General features: G+C 41.7%; 1 protein-coding gene across 2 annotated transcripts in view; it reads left to right on the forward strand.

Annotated features, from left to right (window-relative positions):
- The window catches only part of nrxn3b (neurexin 3b), a 282518-nt gene that overhangs the window by 228651 nt on the left and 30710 nt on the right, over positions 1-23157 (forward strand). For both annotated transcript variants that reach the window (XM_023430082.1, XM_087180355.1), the window contains 3 exons: positions 8868-9039; positions 20177-20266; positions 22009-22319. In XM_023430082.1, the coding sequence (XP_023285850.1) occupies positions 8868-9039; positions 20177-20266; positions 22009-22319 (573 nt within the window). The remainder of the gene's footprint in view (positions 1-8867; positions 9040-20176; positions 20267-22008; positions 22320-23157) is intronic.

Raw genomic sequence — 23157 nt, forward strand, 5'->3', positions numbered from 1 at the left:
CTTTTTTTTTCTGCCTCATCATATCCTGTGATTGGGGAACAAGCACCCCTCCCCTGTTTTCCTTCCCTTCCCCCTCCACAATCTAGACCTGACATAGCCTGCGAGGGATCAGAACACTGTCTACTGTAGATGCCAGCCATTAGCATTAGCATTTTTACACCTGTTCCTGGGCAAGGGTGTTAGCACATCTAATTTTAATGCAGCGTGCAGAGGCGACATAGGCCAAACAAGGACTGTGACAAAAAAAAAAAGAAAACAACCTGTGTCTACTTGTGTGTGTGTGTGTTCATGTGCACACTCGTGTGTTTACATTCATCAGCCTGTCTGTTTACGCCTGGAAGTACTTGCCCAGAAGACTATGTTTATATAAACAGATGGATGAGAAGCCGCCCCTCTCTCTCTCTCTTTCTTTCTTTCTCTCTCTCTCTTTTTCTCTTTGTTTGTCTCTTTTTTCTCCCTCAGTGAACTGTGGTCCAAGCTTTGCTCCGTGTTCAAAGACGTGTTTATGGCCACACACGAGACCAGAGAGCAGCTCTGTCCATCCCGTTTTATTAGAAAGAGTCTCTGCACGGCTTTACCCGCTATTTAGAGTTTGTATCTCTTTCTCCAACAATTACCATCCATTTTGTTAATTGATATGATGTGCAGCTACCTCGAATAGCTTACTGTTTTTTCCGCTGTACTTTCCCCCTCTCTCTCTTTCTGTTTCTCTGTGTGGTTTTGCTTTGCATATTAGCCCAGACATGGTAAGGAGTGCGTGCAAAATACAGAGGGCAGCTCTTCAAACAAGCTGAAATCTTTTCTGTGTCTATTCAAATAATTTCACTCCGTGACTCTTTACCAAGCAGCTGCAGCGAAGCATGTGATTGTGACTGAAGGTGCTCTCTATGGGAAAACACACTGAAAGGTCAAAGATAAAGTGTCTTTGTGTTTTTTTTTTCTATTACAATAATATCTCTGAACTTTTTTCCATCTCTTTCTACTCAGAAGCTTTAGTCTGCTTTGTTTCAGAAAATGTAGCAGATAAAGTAGGCTTTTTACAAACACAGACATTGTAGAATTGATAGTTTCAGAAAAAATGAGTGGAGGAGAGATTGTAGGATGAACTGTGTCCCTGCTTGATTTATTGTGTGCTGGTTTCATTCTGGGGCTACCAAATAGAAAGTGCTTAAATTCAGCAGCACATTAAATTAAATATCTGCCGAACAGATTCTAATTTGATCACCAAGCTGTTTCAATTTCATTAGCCTTGTCCCTAATGGACTTTCACAGCATATTATTCCATCTAGCACAAATCCCATTCATTGGCTCTTTTTTTTTTTTTTCTAAATGAGCCCCCTGGCATGCGACGACCATGTGGCCCAACGTAGTGTGAGGTCACACAAAACCTGCTTTTTCTTTAACTGACGCTGGAGCAGCGCTACAATGAGTAAATGGAATCAAATCTGACGCCAGAGTGAATAAATTAAGTCAGACTTATGATTTATGCCCAGCACCTTCTTAACAGCTGTTGCAAAACATCAGCTCACGCAGAGTATTAACACGCACGTGCCAGCGCTGAGGACATGTGTGTATGAACGTGGTGGCGACCGAGGCCCGCTGTGTTTGCATACGGCCGGATTCCATGTTGTTGGTGGCCTGCATTGTAATGGTGCGAATCGAGTAGTGTAGCAGCAGGTCAGGCAGATGAAAAATTCATGCCTGAAGTTTTACCACTCCTCTGTGATTTAGCAAGCTTGTAATTATGCAGTATGCATTATAATTATTTCAGCTGTGTAGTATGCTGTCCATACACAGAGATGGCACCACACTCAGCACCTGTGAATGGACCTGCTCTTTATAAATGCTATTTTTCTTTATGATTGCAATGTATAATAACATATTACAGCAAAGTAGTCTGTGGTTATATATTTATTTTGTATATAGAACAGTCCATAATTATATAGAAGGTGAAAAACAGAGAGGTGCTGCTTGTGTTACCTTTTAATCATAACTTTAAACATGGCGGTATGACAAAATGTAACATCCAAGGGTTTTATTTGATGCATGCTCAGACAGTACAGGTATGTGAAGTAAGATTCAGGTGGCATGCTCATGAAGCTGTGCTGAACTAATAATGATTAGAATGAGATTAAAAGATAAGCATTACAAAAAGAAATGTAAATAATAAAGAAATCAAAGCTGAAGAATAATAAATAGTATATATAAAATATCTAAATATATAAAATGTGCACACAAGGAAAACTGTAAAATAGTTTAAAAGTTTGACTTTATTAAATGTATTTTGTACACATGGTTTATTGCAAAGAGGAGGACATGGTTCACCATCTTATTCGGCTGATAGAAGAAGCTTTTTCAGAGTAAGAAAATGTATTTGACTCTACAGAGCTTAAAATTAGATACAAGTTTGATGGCAGTGCAGGATGCAGCAACCAAAGGTTCTTTCAGGGACAGTGACTTTACTGAGACAATGCAGCCGAGACGCATGCAGTAAAGTATCTTAAGTACTGAAGTAGCGATGATTAGGATCAGTGCAGTGTCAGTACTCTAAGTTCCAAAAGGTTGAAAGTGATAGTATGGAGCCGGAGAGGACTCTGCGGTAACATTGATAAATGTTTTCACCAGGCCGTCCGCCATTAGTGTCAGGGCAAGTTACAGCCACAAAAGCGGACAAACAGGAAATAGAGAAAGAGTGGGTGTAAATAATTGATAAGGCTGACCCTGCGCGATTCATATTCTGCGGCAGAGGATCAAAGAGCGAGGCTCAGAGTTTGACATTGAGCCCGAGCGCAGGAGTCAAAGCCATTACCTTCCCCGGCAACGCTGCTGCTTCTTGTGTTTGTATTAAAAATGCAATGACTCTTCTTCCTCAGCCTGGGTTAACACTAGCTGGCACCCTTGGGCATTAACCAACTGGCTAATGGACTCGCTGGTATTACCACAGCAATTACCTACAGTAGCACTAAGTAAAGCGAGGTGGAAGCCATTTTGTTCCTGTCCATTCGATGAAGCTGTTCCTGGCTCTCTCAGGTGTGAAATATAGCCTGTGTTAGACCTCTGGGTTCTTTTAGGTGTGATCAATATTTCAGAGGCACCAGGCCTCTGCGCCTTGTATCCTCACACATCGCCTCTCACAACAGCTCTGCAGCTGATTATGAATGTCTGAATGAACGTTTGAACCAATTAATGATTAATGGAATTTCACAGTTTTCAGAGGAATGTTTATTTTAATAGTGCGTTCGGACTGTCACTGTACAAAGCCAGGAACCCTTCTTAGAGGAGAAAGTAAAACTGTGTCTGCAGTGTTGTATTCAGTCCCACTCTAGAGTATAACTTCGCAAGATTAATAGCATTTTGTGGTCCTTGTCTGTCGGCACCACTATGCGTGCATCACTGCTATGAGCAGCTGCATCTATATCAAATTGTGCTTTAGTCATGACAGTAAAATAGATATATTTCTCCCTCTAATTTCTTTTTCAAGACTGTTTCATAAAGGACCAGACGAAGCCAATGGTTGCCCATGACTTACAGTACACATGCTTAATTAGTCAGTTCATTCAAATTATTAAAAGAAACACAAAACATTTGTATAGATCTATGATATCTAGTCTGACCTGGTTTTGAGATATCAGTCCCTGAGATTTCTCTTGCCACACTAATACAATGTCGATGAAATGAATTTTCTTTTATTGTGCCCAAGACATTGAAAAATTACTTTTTAAAAGCAATAACTTCTCTTTTTAGAGTTATTGACCTTGTTACTCTGCATAATCTCCAGAACTCTGTGCCAAGTTTTCAACTTTCTGTCAAAAAAATAGCCTGAGGACATTGTTTTTAGAGAGACACACTCCTGTTCAAGTTTGTAAATGAAATCATTCAGTGCTGTGAAGAGACCACATTTTTTTTTTTGGCTAAAAACTCCCATGAAAACACAGGGAACACATCAGCAGTCCATTATAGTCCACCTCTCAGTATGTTTCTCACTATGTTTGTATGTATGTTACATTTTCAATGTTAAAAATGAGTTACAAATTTATAGTTTCATATTTTAAAAAGGCTTGAGTGATTTCCTGAAACAGCATTTGTCATTACTACTGTGTTTTAAATAGTTTTGGGCAAAGAGGAATAGCCTACATCAGGATTTAGATGCCAGCGAGATCAACAAAACCGTTAGTTTTGGTCTTTTAATGGGATTTTGTTGACAATAAGAAAAATATAGTTTAAATAGACTTAAACTTTAAATTCCATTTACCTTCATCAAATTGGGTTATGGTTTATTTGTTTTGGTAAATGTAGGTGAACCGGACCTTTTCAGGTCATAGTTTTCAGATTGAAGCAGGTGTGTGACAACAGCAGGGTCAGTGGATGAAATGTCGCACTTGTTTAGTTGCACATATTGTGAATTTCTTTTCTAGAGCTGATCCATTTATTTTCTAAATAGAGACTTTCTTTCTGTGATCCAGGCTTTCAATTTCACCAATAGTGTTTTCAATTTCAAGACCATGGAAAAAAAACAAAAAAATAAATAAAACCATGCAGGGTCTTCCCTGTCCTTGGGCTCTACAACTTGTCAGTGCGTTCCATACATGAAGAAATGACTTGCACTAACGGCCAGTACACACACAGAGACCTCTCCTCAGCGGCCTCTAACATCCCACCCTTCGGCGAATTCCTGACTCCAGAGCCTGATACGCACAAGAACAGACAGCTACAAATCACTGCGCCATCTATGAGTTATCTCTGTCAATTACTGACGATAAATGGCTTTGGCGCTGTGAAGGCCAGGTGCATCAATCCAGCGTGTCTCACGTTGTCCTAGCTTCTCCACTCTATTGATTCTACTTCTGCTGCTTCCATGAGCCAGTTTTGATGGCCCCTGACCGCAAAAGCTAACTTGAGCACTGATGTCAGATGAAAGGGTGGATATGTAACCCAAACTCCCACCCTGGGACATGTTCACATTCTTGATATCAGATCTTCCTCCCTACCCAACTGAGACTTAATATAGATCCACTGGAGTCATCCCACTACAACTACCCTGTGCTCGTACCAGATTTCAATCAAGGTTTGAATGCAATGCGATACCTTTTGTGGGGTGAAAAAAACTATCACTTTAATAACATTCTTTGAGCTTAAAGTGCTTTCAATGCACATCTTCGTATAGAAGATATCCGGCACATAACTATATAAATTTATTCATTCTCCATACCTCTTTTGTCAGCTTTTTTCTCCCCAGCAGAGCTAAATGTGCTAATTCTACCCATCTCGCCTCCATAAAATGGCTTCCAAATGTATGTATCTGTCTGCCTGTGGCGTAACAGAATGACCATTCAGAGAGCTGGGGATGGGGTCTGTTGTGAGCGGCTTGTGCCCTGTACAGCAGCTGTCTGCTGAGGGCTGTGATGGCTGTCTGCAGGATCGCCCACCACTGCTTTGAGTGATTCTCTCTCTTTCACTCTGCCTGGGGCGCTCCGTGTGTTGGAGGCATTGATCGGCCCTGAATTGGATTGCGGCGGGCCTGATTACTGATGTCAGTGTGTGCCGGGTCACGTGGGACCGCTGGAGCTCCTCGTGCCAAGCCCGGGCCAGCTCGCAGCAGAAAAGGGGATGGATGAGAGGAGGGGATTGGCGGCGGGGAGGGGGGGTTTGGGTTCTCTCGCTGGAATTACATTTATCAGTCTTAGTTACACAGAGCGTGAACACAACATGCCCACACATACTGTGCACTTAAGTGACGCACAAACAAAGTGCCGGCATAATCTCATTCTATTCCTGTGGCTGTAAAACAGTCAGTGTTCGTGATTGGCATTTAAAAAAAAAGAGTGAGTGTGAGTGTTGGGGCATTTTAGACTATGAAAGGGCTTTAGCACATCATACCAGCAAATGACCACTTTCCATACTGTAGTTTTATATTTATTGTTTGTTTAGCGAGTTAGTGAGGGCGACTGATTGAATGTTTGGACACTGCTTCGTATTTATTTATTTTTTTGTCATGTGACGTGTGAAACGAGGCTTCTGTAGTGCAAGGTTACACTCTATGACTTTATGTGTGTGTGTGTTTTGGTGTCTGTTCGCATTCACGTGTGTGTAAGTTTGGAAGTGATTCTCTGCGCATCATTTGTTTACGCCTGGAATAGTGGCCATCATCTTTTCCACTAAGAGAACAATAGCCATTTTTCCCCTTTGCTCGGGAGACAATGAAGTGCCTTCCCGCCTCGCGAGCGACAGGCCAATAAAAAACGTAATTGGATCTGTCAATCAAACATTGCTGCAGCATTGGGGGGTGGGCAGGCAGGTGGGTGGCGGTGGCGGTGGCGGTGGCGAAGGCGGGAGGGTAGCCGGACAACAGGAGTAGTGCAGAGGAAGGAGGAAAGAGAGAGAGGGAGGAGGTCTGCTGTTGCAGAGCACTACCACACACAGTTCCCTCTCTGCACACTGCCCGGAGGCGCTCGGCAACGGTTACAGAGGTGTACAATTGCTGTGTTTTGTTGTTTGTTTGTACCAGGGCCAGGGGGGTGACGATCTGTCTTTGTTTGTAGGTATTAGTGGGTCGGTGATGTGGCTTTGATGCGACTACACAGGAGAGCCAGGGCTGCCAGAGCCTCTGAAGGTCACAGTGGATGTACTAGTGCTGATGTGTCTGTCTGTGCTTTGTATGCGCTCAGGCCATCAGACATGTTGTTTTTTCATACCAGGGAAAAGGTCCTGTCATTAGTCAGGAGGGCCAGGATGCTTTAGTAGTATTTTTCACGGTACAACACACACAATGAACGTCACCTTGTCACATTAAATCATCAACATATCCGTGTGTGTGCTTACTTTGGCCCGTCTAGGTGCATGGATTATGTGTATCTGCTGCCAGATGAGCAGCATGCATGTCTGTACACTTGTGCGCGTGCACTTTTATCGTATGCATTTGTCTGTTGCTCTGAGTTTTAATGACAACTACTTAAATTAAGAGCCCATTTACAGCGTCTCTGACAGAGACATAAAGTGCACATTCAGATATTCTGCTTGTCTGACTCCCACTCTGCGCCCTACCTGGGCTTTTAGGAGATGGCTTTCTCATGTCTTTGGTGACATTCTTTCTCCATTATTAGCCGAGCTGGAGATTGTTACAAAGGAGAGGCGCGCTGTCATTCCTTGCATTGTGGTCCACACACACTGTAATGTTGTGCTGTATGTCGTTTGCTAAGCAGACAAAGGATGTTTGAACTTTAAGTAGGAGTGAGGCATTGAATAAAGTGCAGGTCCTCTTGACTTGCCTTGGCAGTTAAAAAGACTTATCGCGGAAACTACAGTCTGCACAGTCACTGCAGGGTTTCACATTGTACTGCATACTTTGGGAAATGTTCTACTTCCTTAAAAACTCGAGGAAACATTACTTGTGGTGGACAAACTGTACCTTAAATCAAGACAAGAATATCCTCTTGCCCCACTGCACTTTAAAAAGATGCGTAGCAACAAAAAACAGGATCCTGATTTAGAGGACTGAAAAGAGACCTGTTTTCGAGGTGCTCCACTTAAAAGATAGAAATGTAGGAACAAACTTGATTTTTGTTCCTTATTGATGTGATATGTTTTTTTTATCTTTCTTATAAATATAGCAAAAATACAGAATAAACAGATTCAGCAAAATGTGTTGCTAAAACTAAGTCTGAGAACATGCTGGCACCAATAAAATGACACATTTCATTTATTACTATGGACTCCGGCTTGCTATAATAATCTGTTGGTACTATTTTAATACATTCTTCAACTTGGAGTATATTGGAGGATGTAAAAGCCTGGGAGACTGTGTTAAGTATAGGTTGGCCTTATTAAGTGCTGTTCTTCAGTATGAAGAGCCTGTAACATTAAATAGAGGTCAGCAGGTTTAAGTGTTGTGTCGTTTAAGTTGCGGCAATCTTGCTTTCGTGCTGACGAGCGCCGTTAAATTCAGCCTGACATTATCCAGGTCTGCACTGTTTCAGTCAGCCGTGCAGGGCCGCTGTCTCAGCTGATCAATTAACAATATGTGTGTGCCCCCTGTGCGAGCCTCCCTAATTTTGGTTTTGTTATGAGAAACAGTCCCTCTTCTCCGGGCTTCTAAAGTAGGTAATTACACTGAGAGACTCCCTGTGGGGGATTAAAACAAATGACACAGAAAAAACACCTCTTCCCCATCGCCACTCTCTCAGGCCCTGCCTCCGCTCTAAAACCTTTTGCTTGTAACGCCTACATGCCCACGAATACACACGCAGTCACAATAAAATACACTGTGGCGCTCGTGAAAATTAGTGGGTTCGAGCGGAGAGGAGTCGGGGAATGATGGGGTGGCATCACAATTTACGGTCATGGTATAACTGGTTAAGCGTTAGGAGCTAAAACAAAACATATGGTATTCATATAGTTTGTAAGGACCGCGGCGGAAAAGGCATCTGTCCTGCCAGTTTCGCAGTGACAGGCTGCAGGGAGCATTACTCATCATTACAATCTCTGCTGGCAGCTTATTTTCATCACATTACAGTGGTATAATGAAGCGTAACGCGCAAGCGTCCTCAGGTTCTCTGAGTAGTTCACCATTAGCACCAGCCGAGGGCATTCATCCAAGTAGCTTTATTGAACTTTTTTACAGTTAGTTTATTGTATAATTAATTCATTACTGAACAACAATGCATGTAGGTGGAATTTTGGTACAGTAGCAGTTCAAATTTTAAAATCTGTGATAAAAGCTGTGACAGTCGTGACAGATTTGTCATGACTTCCAGAGAAGGCGCACGCACTGCTTTTGATGTCAATTACCAGTTCGGTAAAATGTACTGAAAGATTTATTGAAATCAGACCATCAACTCTCTCTGCTCTTCTTCTCTTTGTGTCTTTTCCAGGAGCAAGGCAAAGTGGGCGTGACTTTCAACATTGGGACGGTGGACATCAGTGTGAAGGAGACAACAACAGCGGTAAACGATGGCAAATACCACTTGGTCCGATTCACCAGGAACGGGGGCAACGCCACCTTGCAGGTGGACAACTGGCCAGTCAATGAGCACTTTCCCACAGGTACCGCCTCTCTAAATGCTTTGTCTGATGAAATTATGAAAAAATTTGAATGAAATCATAGTCTTAAAACCACTGGACACCACCTATATTTGTTAAAGCAAGGGGCGCCACCGACAAGCAAAAACAACTAATACAGACAGTTTAACTTTGTCCTGTTGCTCTTAGTAAAACATCTCTGAGGACAAGGTAGCGTGCAGTCACATTAGTGGCACACACTATGCTCCTGTGGCAACCCATTCCTCAAAAAAAACTTCTTTTATGCCCTCACACCTGACTCCACAGGAGAGGAGCACATCAAGCTCGAATCTTTTGTCTTCCAAGAGGCATTAACTGTGCAACATCTGGCCGGTTCATTTCAGGAAAGGGATTTTAAGGGACCAAGCGGCATTTGGTCGGTGGGCAAGCAAGGAGAGGATAGAGGCAAAAAACCAAGGGTGGCCTGTTGGCCAGATAAAGCTGCTGCCTGCCTGTATCTCTCATTCCCAGGTCAGCAGAAGCAGCACAGCAGCAGAATACAAATGGGGTCATCAAACAGAGCCCGCTCCATTTGGGAGCTCAGGCACTCCCTTTGTTTGGAACAGAGATGTGCCGCTCAGCTTGCTAGGTGAGAGAGTGAGAGAAAGAGACAGAGAGAGAGAGAGAGGGGGAAGGAAGGAAGGAAGGAAAAAATCCTCTCCTGCTTGTATTTAACAGTCCATTTAATTGAGTTGCCTCTCCTGCTCTCTGATATCTGTGTCTCCTTGTTAGCCATCTTAGGAGAAGCCACCTTTGTTTCCTTGTTTGTTATTACCCACTCTTCAATTTCACTTAGTCAAACACAGAAGATGCACGGGGGGGGGGGGCAACACGGGCACAAAGTGGCAGTTGAGGAAAAGAGAAGTTGGGATGACAAAAGATAATACGAAACTTCATTGATCTCTGAGGTACAATTGAGCCATAGCAGCATGACACAATTGGACAGAAACAGGTGTCGAATAAATGGATAATGCTGAAGATTGAATGGTGTTCCGCTTCCAGATGTGGCGCTAACGTGAACAGAAATACAACTGTACATCACTAGCTAAACTGAAACACCTGATAAAGAAACAAGAGAAACTTTCTTCAAAAATGCTGATGCTGCCCAGTGGTGAGGAGCAAACAAATAGGAGTTGATCCCTTTCACTTCTCAGCCCTATGTCTCAGCAGCCCTACAGCTCCTAGTTGCATGCCTTCACCGAGGACAGGGCAGCATTCTCTCCTGGCGTGACCTGGCATGCTGTTTTGGTTTGGTTCAGTGCCAGCGCAGGTGATGTTAATCTCTTCTGTCTCTGGCTTTCTTTTGCCGTTGGCTGTCTTTCGCTTTTCTTTGACCAGATAAAGTCGGACGGGTTTCATAACTGCGTTATAGCCACAGTAATGCTGGAAAATACTGAGAAAGTCCATAACATGTGGCACGCACATGTACACAGATGACGTACACATTCGCACTCACAAACACTCACTAATCAGACAAATGTGACTGCATATTTGCACAGAGATAGATTTGTCATTCTCCTTTAGATCTCGGCCCCCGCACTACACAGTAATTCGACAGTTCTCCATCTTTAATGGCCAGTCATTTCAGATTGCAAATTGAACCCCTACCGCTGTCATAATTATCTCAAAGTGTCTCCTGCATCAGCATTGAATGGTTTTGTTTTGTTTTCTCAACCTTCTATCAATGCGCCTGTCAATATCTTTAATCCAAAGCCTGCGTCCTTTCAGAAATCGCTGCTAAACGGCCGTTCAGTTTGCATCTCGGTTCAAGAAATGCACAACAGAGAGAATGCTTCATTTTGAGATCTGGATTCCTTCAAAGTGATCCCATTGAGGTTTGTTCCCTTTTCTGTCTGCCTGCCACCGTCTTGGAGAGAAGTTGAGGTCGGGGAGATCGAATGCATGGTAATTTCTTTTTCTCTTCTGCTCAGGTAATTTGCGGGACACTCAGTGATAGTAATTCAACAATGATTGATTTTCTTTTTTTTTTCGCCCTCCCTCCCTTGTAAAGGCGTTGTCATCTCATGAGTAATTACATGTCAGGGTGCAGACTCATCGACTGCTTTCTCACACTCCTAACACTTAACTTGAAGGCAACAGCCACCACAAGGATCTCAGGTCGTTCAATAAACAGTTACCGGATCTGGGCATGCCCTCTCTCCCTGGTGGGGAATAGGTGAGGACAAAGGTGTTGGTGGATTGCTTGTCAGTCAAAGCTGTTTGCTAAATAGCTTGGGGTGTGTAAATTGGATATCTTAGCAGTTGTGTTTGTAAAGTTGGCCCTCAAAAGTATAGAGGTGTTGGGATTTGCTTTGAATGGCAGCACCATGACCTCCTTTTCATTATAATTTTTTTGGGCAGAATCACAGGCATTTCCATTTTTATTGCTTGTCCATAAATTACTTCTTAAAGGATAAATCAAATTTATTACAACTTGGGCCTTAGCTGCATAACAGTCATAATACTTTGCTTGGCGAGTACATTGCAGACATCTAGGAATGTTCATGAAAGGGCAACCTCCGCGGCTGAAAAATGAAGCCAACACAGAAGTGACATAAACTGCAGTTCCTCGAGTGGCCACTTAAGGCTGGCTCCAAAAGGTCAGTCCCCAAAGACTGGGAGTCAGGCACTGCCAAGATGGCGACGGTGGAGTAGCCCACTCTAAGCTTCAAAAGCGCTCTTCAGAAACCTACGGGTAACGTCACAGAGGCTACGTCCATCTTTATATTGGTGAGACGAGCCACACGAGGAGTCAGACGATCGTACGCGTTTAAAAACAAACCTCCAGGTTAGCTACAATTATTTCAGGTCAACAGTAAAGTAACTGCCTATTTAAATGGTGTTGTAGTTTTCTGGAGAAATGTTTGCTTCACCTTTAACCTACTGTACTTGCTGTAGTTGTGCACACTCAGTGTCCTTCTGCAATAAGAGATTATTACTGACATTTCAAGTGTGCTGACTATTATCATCAAATGATGTGATGTCAATAATCTACCTAAACCCTGTTTGTGTTTTTTTCCATATTCTATTTTATTAGAGTTTTTTATTAAAAAAAAATTCAAAATAAATGAACAAGAGAAAGGGAAATTATAATAGACGTAACAAAAACGCTGCCCGGCAATTTGAAAGATAACATGACTAAGTTGTTGTTGGCAAGATGTTATTGCAGTGCTTACTGTGCATCTCAGGAGCAAGGGCAAGTGACAGGGACAAGTATGAATACGGCATAATACAAAGTTCCCATGTTCTCTCAAATCTATTCTCTGTTTTGGGGTTGAGAAGACATCGTCTTCCAGTTTGTGCAATAAGTAACATCTCCTTGAGCCAGTGTGCAAGTGCAAGCAGTGTTGAGTGGGCGACATCCAGGTCAGAAGAATATGTTTCTTAGCAGCAACTATTACTAGGTTCAGGGCGATCTGCATATAATACAAAAATTATATTCTGGGTCGTAGTTAGTCTCTGGAGCAGGCAGCTGAGAACCTTTTTAAAAATTGCACTTCAAAAAGTGTATGATGTTGGGTAAAACCATTGAAGATGCATCAGCAGCCCTTCAGCGAAGGTGCAATTGTTTCATACTGCTCTGCATGTATCTTATACCTGATACCCAAATTATCTACAACCAGTCACAGTATTTAAAATCTAATGCAGGTCAACAGTTGAGTCATAAATTCTACCTTTACAAAGATAATAATGTTCAGTTTTGATTGACAATTTCAGAGAGGTATTAATTTAACTAAATGTTCATTATTGAGGTTGTAGTTCTTGAGGTTGATATCTTGTGAGCTGGAGAAAAAGACGATCACCAGGAGTTCAGATTTCTCAGGCAGAAGGGTTTGTTGTAAGCTTAGTGCCAAGGAGAAAAAAGATGAGCAGTACTCAGACAACAAGGGACTCAGAATAGTGCCACACCAATTACTGAAGATGGCCAGTCCTATAGGGCGTATATATTCCTAGGTTTCACATGGTTGCAACACTCTTCTGTGCCTTACCCAAATAAGGCTAAAATATAGTCTAAACCTATCTGTGTTAAAGACTCTTTTGGTCACATTGTCACACGTTCTTACCTGATTAATATTATTCTGACTTGTCCTTTGACTACTTCACTCATCCTTGACTGGAACTGGATTTGCATAACTCTCTAAGTTATGCTTTTCCCTGCCTCCTTATCTGAAAGACCTTGGGTACCCTAGCTGTATAATAGAAACTAAACAGTGAACCATTGTCTAACACTGTGAGTTTGTTATTCCTGACCTCTTGGAGTGTTAGTGTTACTAAAAGGAAGAAAATTCCTTCACAGTTTGCGGTGGTGTTGAACTAAGCTGCATTGTAGTGAGAGGTGTTTCTAATGTTTTGCCCACTCCATTTACAAGCGGGGGGGGGGGGGTTATTAGGAACACTTTTTAATATAATGTAGTTCAGTATAACACCACCACTAACTATGACCTCAGTAATAAGCACAGTTAAATAAGCACATATTGGAAAGCTTAATCAAAAACTGGCCATTAGAATGTTTGTAAAGGTACAGTGTAGCAGAGCTGACGTACTGGATTACATTAGATTGTATAGGTGTAGCTGATTAAGTGTGCAGGGAGTGTGTAAGACATGTTGAAAGAACAACAGTGAACCTGAGACAGAGCCATATGTTAGTACCTCTGCTTTATAGCCCAGGTGTTGACTTTGACAGAACAGAGGTTAAGCTCATTCCGACACTAGCTGCTGAAACATTAAGCTTTATAGTTTGAATTCATTACATAATTGAATGATGCAAACTGCCACAGTTGGCTTGTTTGCAACCTATCTGATCATCTGACTACTTTTGTTTCCCCGCTGGATGATGTTGTAGCGATGTCAATGTTCCCAGATCTCAGCAATTACTTGGAGTTCCCTGTCATCAGGGCTGACAGACTGTTGTAACTACATGAAATTCTGTGAGGGCAACATTGTGATAACCCATAATGATGCGTTTCTTTAAATGTTTTTGCTTTGCTTTTATTGACGGTTCAGAATAACATGTTATTAAGATCCTCGGACCAAGGATGTAATTGCCAGTGAATCCACAAGACATCTGCTTAAATGTCTTTTCTTTTTCTTTTCTTTTTTTTTTTGTAAGGTAATATTTAATTAATACACAGTTTACCAAGAGGGATTTTCACAAAAGAGGTTCATAAAATAAAAAATTGTGCATTTTAATGCTGGACATATTGAGAAATAAGTCAGAAAAGAACTTCTGTGCCTTGCAGTCCCATTCTTCTATATAACAATATACCCACACTGATCCCATACAGCAGCGTTTCCATCAGGCTCCTGCAGCTTACACGTGTTCAGTGTGTGTTTGCGTGTGGGTGTGTAGTGTATATGTGTGTGTTCACCGCTTTGTCTCTCCCTTTCTCTAATTATTCTCCCCCCTCTAACGGTGCCCTGTCAGATCTCCATTCTTTTTTGTCCCCAAATTCCTTTTTCTTGCGCGTTTCTCATCCTTTTCCAGTCGGTGTTCATCAGAGCTCTGCATCTCTCCTACAATCCTGTGTACTTTTGTGACAACCCACATTACTGCAGGGGCTTGTCTTTGTTTAGTGAGAGGGTTTCCAATTTCCTTATATAACACTCCGAATCCCTGTGCTCTTTGATTTTGGATTACATGATCTTTTTGCGTGAGTTTGAATCTTTGAATCAAAGAATTATTAGACCGAGCTGGGCGGAAATTGTGCATCACACTTTGCCGGGGCTGGCTGAGGTTCAGGCGTTGTCTCAGATGAATGACCATTGGCCTAACTACTCTGCTTAGGCCTCGGGGAAAGTGTGTCTGTGTGTGTGTGTGTGTGTGTGTGTGCGCGTGCGTGTGTGTGCGTGTGTGTGTGTGTGTGTGTGTGTGTGTGTGTGTGTGTGTGTGTGTTCCAGTCTTTGTGGTGGGTCTAAAAGGGTTGGTCATAATGAGAATGGCCTTGTGTTCATTTTCAGACTCACACATGCAAACACCGTCATCCCTGCACTGATGCACACAATGTTGCGACTCCCACAACCTGAAACAGGCGCACTGAAAACATCTGCCAATCTTTGTCTTGAAATACAGACAAAACAATTCCTCGGGAGCGAGATAAATCCCCACGCCTCCCCAGGGCCAAACATGATTAGCCCTATCTGAGACACAATCTCTGTCGCTCTCAGAATTCAGACTAAGCTGAGAGTAGAAGCCGCCAGTCTAATTCATCCTTCCAACACCATAAATTTCAGAGCGACCTGATAAATGATGAATTTACTCCCTGGCTTTGTCTGACGTCTGAGAGAGAATGGAAGGAGGATAGAGGGAAAGCAAGCAGGAGAAACAGAGGGACATGGGTGAATAGAAAAGAAACGCAGCCACTGAGGGAATACTGAAGCATTTAATGGAGTAGATGACAGGAATAAGTTGACAAAAGGGAGAAACAGCTGACATATAGACAGATGGGTAGAGAAGAAAAGAAGAGAAAGGGAATGGAGAGTGAGGGGAATGTAGATAAATGACACCAGAAACGTGGCTGCAGCTGAAGAGGCCTGATTCAGCCAAGAAGAGCAAAGAGGGCTGATTGCACCAGAGAGAGACAGAGAGAAAGAGAATAGCGGCGTGTAGATGAAGGAACACAGGATAGCTGGGTGGATGGTGGGCTGAAGAGGAAGAGAGAATCGAGAGAAACTTGAGAAGATGGATGAATAGCCAGGAAGAGAGAGGAGGAGAGACAAAGATGAAAGTCAGGTGTAGATTGGAAGGGAGGTGGGTGGTGCAGGATATTCATAACCAGGGGCTGCAGCAGCTAGCTATGGTGTTGAGCTGCAGAATGATGATTTTTGGACAGGCCCGCAGTATATCAAATGTACTTATCATCCCCAAATGGAGAAAATGCCAGGAGTATGTCACGGTAGCCATTTTCACAGTTTTGATACACTCTCAGCACCAGCCCCGTGATGGAACCCCAGTGAGATTAGTCTGGCAAGCAAACTGAATAAAACGAAGCAACAAACAAGCAGACGACTGTCGCCGTGCCAGTGTTTGTGTTGACTGAATAGCTGCCACCAAACATTTAGACATTGTTTTGGCTGGGGGAGAAAATGGTGAAGGCATGCATTAGGGCGAAAAGACAAACAAGCAAACACAAAAAACTGTCAGAAATTAGCTGCATCATCCAATAACATGCAGGCCTTTTTTTTAAAAATTTTTTTAGCGTTAAACATTTTGCATCAGACCACTTAACTGTTACAGTGCGTGCTTCAAAAAATGCAATACACATCAGAATATATTCCGAGACTTTATGTTACAAAATAAAAAAGTTATGTAGATGTAGATAATGTTTATTAGTAGAAACACAGCCAGTCTGTTTCATCTCCACAACCTTCAACACATTTTGATTTAAATATTGCTGGATTCTGATTCGACAAAGCCACATGAAATTCGCCTTTCTCAAATTTTTTATTTGTGTGTGTGTGCGTGCGCGCGTATGTGTGTGTGTGTGTGTGTGTGTCCCTATGTTAACGGAAAAGCTGAGTGAGGAAATATGTTTTGAGGATCTTCCAAGGTCCCACGAAATGGCCACTTGACCTTCCAGGAACACACTGCGTCTTCTGTAGTGACCTCATGCTGCTTCACCAGGCTTAACTAAAAATACCAACCAGAAATCCTCTCAGATTTTTAAGAGACTTGTCTTTCTGCCAGTACTATCAAATTAACTGTTTACACTTAAAACTATGTAACTTTAACAGGAGCAACAGTGGCAGTCACAAGATACTGGATGGCATAATAACATGAGATTCTTAAACACAGCAAATGTATTTATTTCTTATATTATTAGTTTACTTGAGTGGGATAATATTCATCGATCAACAGAAAAAATAACTTTTAATGAGTCAATAGGTCAGTTAGCCCTGAAGGCTAATCTGTCCTCAATCTGTTTTCCCTGGCCAGATGTTAGCAAGACTATATAAAATCTAAAAATAGAATAAAATTACATTTCTTATAAAATGTATATATACAACTTAATATATTTGCACAAGTTAGTACATTACACCTTCACCAATATATAATGCCACAGTATAACACATAGTAGTTGGCCACAAACCACATTGCTAACATTAGCTTACATTAGCCAGTAGTAGCTATTGGTCATACCAGACCGAGTCAGGCTGTAACTGCCAAAACAATGAGTGTATTGAAATGAGCGAGGGTTTGTTTCATTGCTTATGAAGTTAACGTTTTATTTTTACAAAGAAAATTGTGTTGTTGCTTACATATGCTACATGGGCTCACATTCAGATTGACCCCTCACTGTCTAATGTCCTGCCTTAGTATATTGCAACAAAGGAATTACATTATTTAAAGTGAGTAAAAATGCTATTTTATGGAAGTCATATGGGTTTAATTTATATTTTCTTTTGGCAATGTATTAAGAAAAGAAAAATTAGGTTGTCTGTGATTAATATTCAAAGCCAGACCTTTATAAAAAGGAAAACAGAAATAAACATACATTTACATACAAAACACCAAAATTACCCTTGTGTACATAGAAATCTGGGTTTAAGTGTGTCTGTGACCCAAAAACTGAAATTTTGGTTCCAGTAACATTGTTTATGTGATGGTGACAAAACATCAAACCCATAATGGCACTACATTGTACTTTCCTCTTTCCTCCAGTAAATTGAAAGGTTTATGAAAAATCTGTGAGGAAATATGTGTCCACTCTGCTTTGGAAAAAAACCCAAAAACCTTGAAGGCAGTGTGATTTTATAATAAACAATAGTGCTTTTATTGGCAAGGTCATCTGTTCTGAAGTCACCTTTAGAAATTGAATATCAAATTGACAAACTAGAGAAATTTTTCTCATTAGTTGGACAATTAGCTTGTGGTGTATTCATTACAGGGGGACTGTCACCTCATTAATCACCCAGAACAATGTAAGAGCTGTACCTGAGACCACGCCATTAGCAATGCACAGCAAGCTTAAACCCCCCACCCCCCCACCCCGTTTCAGATGTGATTTCACTCCAGCTAAATAACAATGTGAGACTGCAGTTGGGCCATTTACCAAAAGACACAAGTTGGAGAGATTGCAGTAACATTTTGTAGATGCTTCTTCTCCTCTTTCCCCTTTTATTCCTGCCCCAGTCCTCAACCCACACCCTCAAACTAACCTTTGGTTTCACATACAACCGCCATGCCTCCCTCTGTGGCCCGTGTCCAGAGCAGAGTGTATTTGGTTGCCACCCGAAACCTGCTGGAGATCAAAGGAATGGGGAGGGAGTCCTGCTAGTTGCTGATTAACCTGCTGGCACGCTGCACACACAGTCCTTTAGCTCCTTGAGCTCCCTTGCAGCCATATCCACACTCCCTCCCCGCTGGCTAAAAACGGAGCACTTGGCTGTTTTTCTCCCTGAATGCGAAAAGGTAGAAAGGGACTATCGAAAGACAGAACAGAGAGAAGCAGGGGAAATTGAGACAAGCGTATGACTTATAACTACTTTGGAGCATAAGTGGCTTAATGAAATTTAATAATTCAATAAAATTGTGGTCGATTCGCTCCACAATTTCAATCAGCAGGTCGGACAGGTTGAATAAGATGCAGAAGACCTTCTTGGTACAGGGATAAGCATGATGTCAAAGCTCAGCCAGGTGGATCCCCATGAGCATGTGTGTGCATGTGTGAAGGCTTGTTTAACTGTATCTGTGGTGTCCAAAAACCAGGAGCCCACTATACTTGCTGGATCCAACAGCTTTGTGTGGACCAAAATGCTCGAGCCCACAAGTTAAATGGCTAAAGCCTTGGTTTAAGGGTTGGAATCAGGTTTCAGTGTGTTAGGGTAATCGGCTAGGGAATCCATTATCAATGATGGTTGCCCAAAATATAGTAAAACAAGTGTGTGTGTGCGTTCCGTGCTTGCGTGCGTGCGTGCGTGCGTGTGTGTGTGAATGATGCTGTAAACAGTTCAGTCACCTGAGAGAATTCCAGCAGCCAAACCGGACACATTTCCAGGAGGCCTTTCCTCACAATTATGAAGCCTTGCCCTTTCAGTCATGTTGTAAACGATGCCGCACCGGTACCTTCTTTTTCCTCCAAATACCTTCCAACACGGGTACTGAATGACATCACGGTGTCATTCATAATTCTATACAGCCTTCACACTCTTTTGTCATACCTCAAAGTGTTTGAAAACAGAGCTGTACGTCTCAAGTTGTCAGCGTCGACAGACATCGCGGTGGCTCTCAGAGGGAATGCTCCTGTGATTGTCAGACAAAATATTGCATCTTGGCGCATACACAACGAGAAATCCTATCATGCAAGATATAATATACACACAATGTTCTCTGTAAAAGCCAGTCCATTATCGTCTATTCTCATATACCTGGAGCACATTAGCCATGGTCTCAGAAGAGGGGAATGTGGCAGCTGGGGCGTAGCGCCTTTTTTTTTTTTTTTTTACCCAAAAGGCCTCCCACCACGTCAGTAATGATGTAATTTGTATGCATTGTCCTCCTCAAATCTGTGTCACTATGGGACTTCCCTCCCAATGGGTCCACAGTACCTCAAATTACCACTTCCTCCTCGAACGTTGCCCCCCCCCCCCCTTTTCCCTGCTAACCTGCTGCACAGCTCCTTTACTCTAAATGAGCTACTAAACCAAATCATTCATTGGCCCTTGAAATGTAAAAGCGGGTGGTGTCCAGTGGGAAGAATTAGTGCACATAAATTACTTCCAATTTGCTTCAGAGAAAGGCAGTTAATACACGTCTTTTTAACCACTTGATAACCCTCATTTTGTCAATGAAATATGTTGAATGTATTGTAGGACTTGTTATGTAGACTGTGATGTATTTCCTGTGTTTTACCTATTGTAGCAGGTTATTGTTTCCTTGACTGCTATGGATATGTGCTGTGCTTTTAATCCATAGATATTTTCTTGGTGTGGAGTGTGCTTTTTATAAATATGACTTTTAAAAATTTAAACTAAAGCTTCTTGAGAAAGAAAAAAATCATCATAAAGCTTCTATAAATATTTCTAAACAAAGATAAAACTCATTATAAACCACTGTATAAATTTGTGATGTCTGTTGCCGTTGCCAACTGTTTCAAGCTGTTTGTTAAACTCTCAAACTTTAAAGGCAACAGCGACATTGAGCGCTATCACATGGCAAGTAAGAAAGTCCCATTCAAATATACCCGGCCAGTAGAAGATTGGCTTCAGGAGAAAGGTAAATCTTTATCGAACTTCTAGAATGTTTTTCTTTTGATTTTCTGTCATTTCATCGGCTTGTTCCCCTTCGACCTCTGAGAATGAATAACCATCCCTTAAACCATTTAAAAAACAAGTAAAACAGTAAACTGTACTTTTTGTACTTTTCCTCTCCTTTGTTTTTATTTTTGATTTATTTACCCTTTTTTGTCATTGTCATCTTTTTGAATTCTGTTGACTCATCGTGTCCAGTTAAAGGGACTGGGAAGAGATTTTATGAACGGTGCAGCAACAAGATTTAAAGTATCAAGTGCTCCTAATCTCTTGTGCAGAATTGAGTTGGAGAAGCCATTATCTATGCTGCAACAGTGGGCCGATTGTTTTGAGAGGAGAATTAGCTCCCTTGGCTCAAATCCTCTGCAATGTTTGAGAACAAACTAATCAGTGGGCATATCCCCCTGAAAACTTTCCAAACGGCAGGTACCCTTCCCTGTTGTAATTTATCTGATTGTGGTTATACACATCACACACTATAAAATACTCACTTGTTTGGTGATGGGGAGCTAATTGGAGCCCTTTTGACGCAAAGCTGCACAGTGAGCCTGCCAAGGTGCACTGCGCTCTGATAGAGCTGTGCTTTTCAGTAGCTGAGACTATCAAGTAAGCACCTCGTCTATGTTTAACACATTTTGCGGGGATTGAAAAAGTCTGCTCCCCCTTTTTTTTCTTTGGTGCGTTTTTTTAAATTTTCTTCTTCAACATATAATAATATCATTATAAACTGAATTTAAAGTTCATTGCACATAAACATCTTAACCTGATTATAAAGTCCCTTTAACAACTGCTAAAACACAGACAGGTCTGAAGAATCCCATTACTGCTGCATGCATGACTCCACACGTGCAATTTCATTCTTCGCTTCTGTGATATGAATGTCCTGTCCCTGTCATTCCATGCCTAATGTATTATGTATTATAATTGTGCAAGGGCCGCAAATATAACAAGCTTGCTGTGCTATGTGTCTGTAAATTATACAATGAGATTTTTAATTATGATTCCTGCATTGTGAAAGTTGTGTATTTTCATTTCATAATTAATGCATGAGCACCGTGTTTTGACAATGATATTTAGGCTTCTCCTAATGAAATTCTCCATGACATGTAGTGAGTGTGTATTGCTCATACTCTATCATAATGTGCCAACGCCTATATACATATTTATTAATCATTTTACCGCATGAGTCCACTGTTTTGTCCAGAGAATATTAAGAGTTTCCTTGGATCATGTTCCAATATATATTTTCACACCTGCATGTGTTCACTACTTTTTAATAATGCGGCTATAGCTGCATAGCGTCTGTTGTTTTCAGCATTAGTTCTCTATTTCAGTGGTGCTTTTTCTTGTATATCAAAAGATTGTATATCAAAAGAAAAAGCCTTACTACTATAGACATCTAGCTGCAGTCTTTTAAAAAAGAACAGAAAGGTGAAGTTGTACCTACTTTTTCCTTAGTGTAAATGCATGTTACATCTCCATTAGTTTTAATTTCATCCACTCTCATATAATCAAGCAGTAAAGCGATATATAAAGTGTTAACATATATGTTTAATCTTTTATCACTGCATCTATTTTGCAGTCAAAGTGTAGTCCCTCATAAAGGTGGTGCATGGCAAGACGTAGTGCTTTTTGTGACAGCGTTATCTGTCTTCCTTCATCCTGCCTCATACACATATTAATACTCCATCCTCCCTCCTGTACCAGGCCGGCAGCTGACAATCTTCAACACTCAGGCCACTATCTCCATTGGCGGAAACGACCGGAAGCGGCCCTATCAGGGCCAGCTCTCCGGCCTCTACTACAACGGCCTCAAAGTGCTCAACATGGCCGCCGAGGGCCACGCCAACATCAAGGTGAACGGCAGCGTGCGACTGGTGGGCGACGTGCCAGCCAGTCGGGGCGCGGCACGCACCACCACCTCGGTACCGCCGGAGATGTCTACCACCTTTATTGAGACCACCACCACCCTGTCCACCACGACCACCAGGAAACAGCGCTCACCACCCACTATTCAGGTACAGCAGCAGTTGATGGGAGATGTGGGGAGATACAGAGGTACAAGTGCATGTGTGTGAGTGGATGAGAGTTCAGGGGTGAAAATGTTTTGCGTGAGGGAGCTCGCGTTTGTGTGTATATCTCTTTAACATGCAGAATTACAACTGAGTTGGTGTTTGATCCAATTCAAAGTCAGAAGTTACAGTTGAAATGTTTAAACTGCTCTCCTCTGTGTGCTTGAAAGACACACTAAAACAGGGAAAAAACGTGGATGCTCTTGAGATGTTCAAGAACTGCAGTACGCATGCTAACTGCACTATGTTACGCTCCAGATCTCTCGCCCTGTTTGAAGGAAATCTGAATAAAAAACACATCTTAATATTTTTCAAATTATCTTAAAAGATGTGTTACATTTTGGGAAACACGTTTCTTTGTTTTTCTCGCAGAGAGTTAGATTAAAAATTGCTCTCATATCTGTCAGTATGTAACTAAAGACAGCAGTTGGTTAGGTTAGCTTTGTGCTTCGCACAAAGACTGGACACAGGAGAAAACAGCTAGCTTAGCTCTGGCCAAAGCTAACTCACAAACCAAAGTGTAAAATGACATTTTGCTATTTTACAGGGAATTATGTGCTGAATAAGCCAAGCTAATTTTAGCATCCATGTTAAATACACTGTGTACTTCTCAGAGTGTGGTGTAGTGTGGCGTTCAGTTGGATTTTTTCTGGTGAGAGATTTGTATACTTAAGACATCAGCTCTCTGAGTTGTATGGAACACAACTATCTGTGGGCTAAATGTTTTGTTTTGTTGATAATCAGATTTAGAATGTGACAAAGTTAAATGTCAAAACAAGAAAAA

The sequence above is a fragment of the Seriola lalandi genome, unplaced genomic scaffold, assembly GCF_002814215.2.
Source record: "Seriola lalandi dorsalis isolate HSWRI2012SDOR001 ecotype SW California unplaced genomic scaffold, Sedor1 jcf7180002054901, whole genome shotgun sequence".
Taxonomy (NCBI): Eukaryota; Metazoa; Chordata; class Actinopteri; order Carangiformes; family Carangidae; genus Seriola; species Seriola lalandi.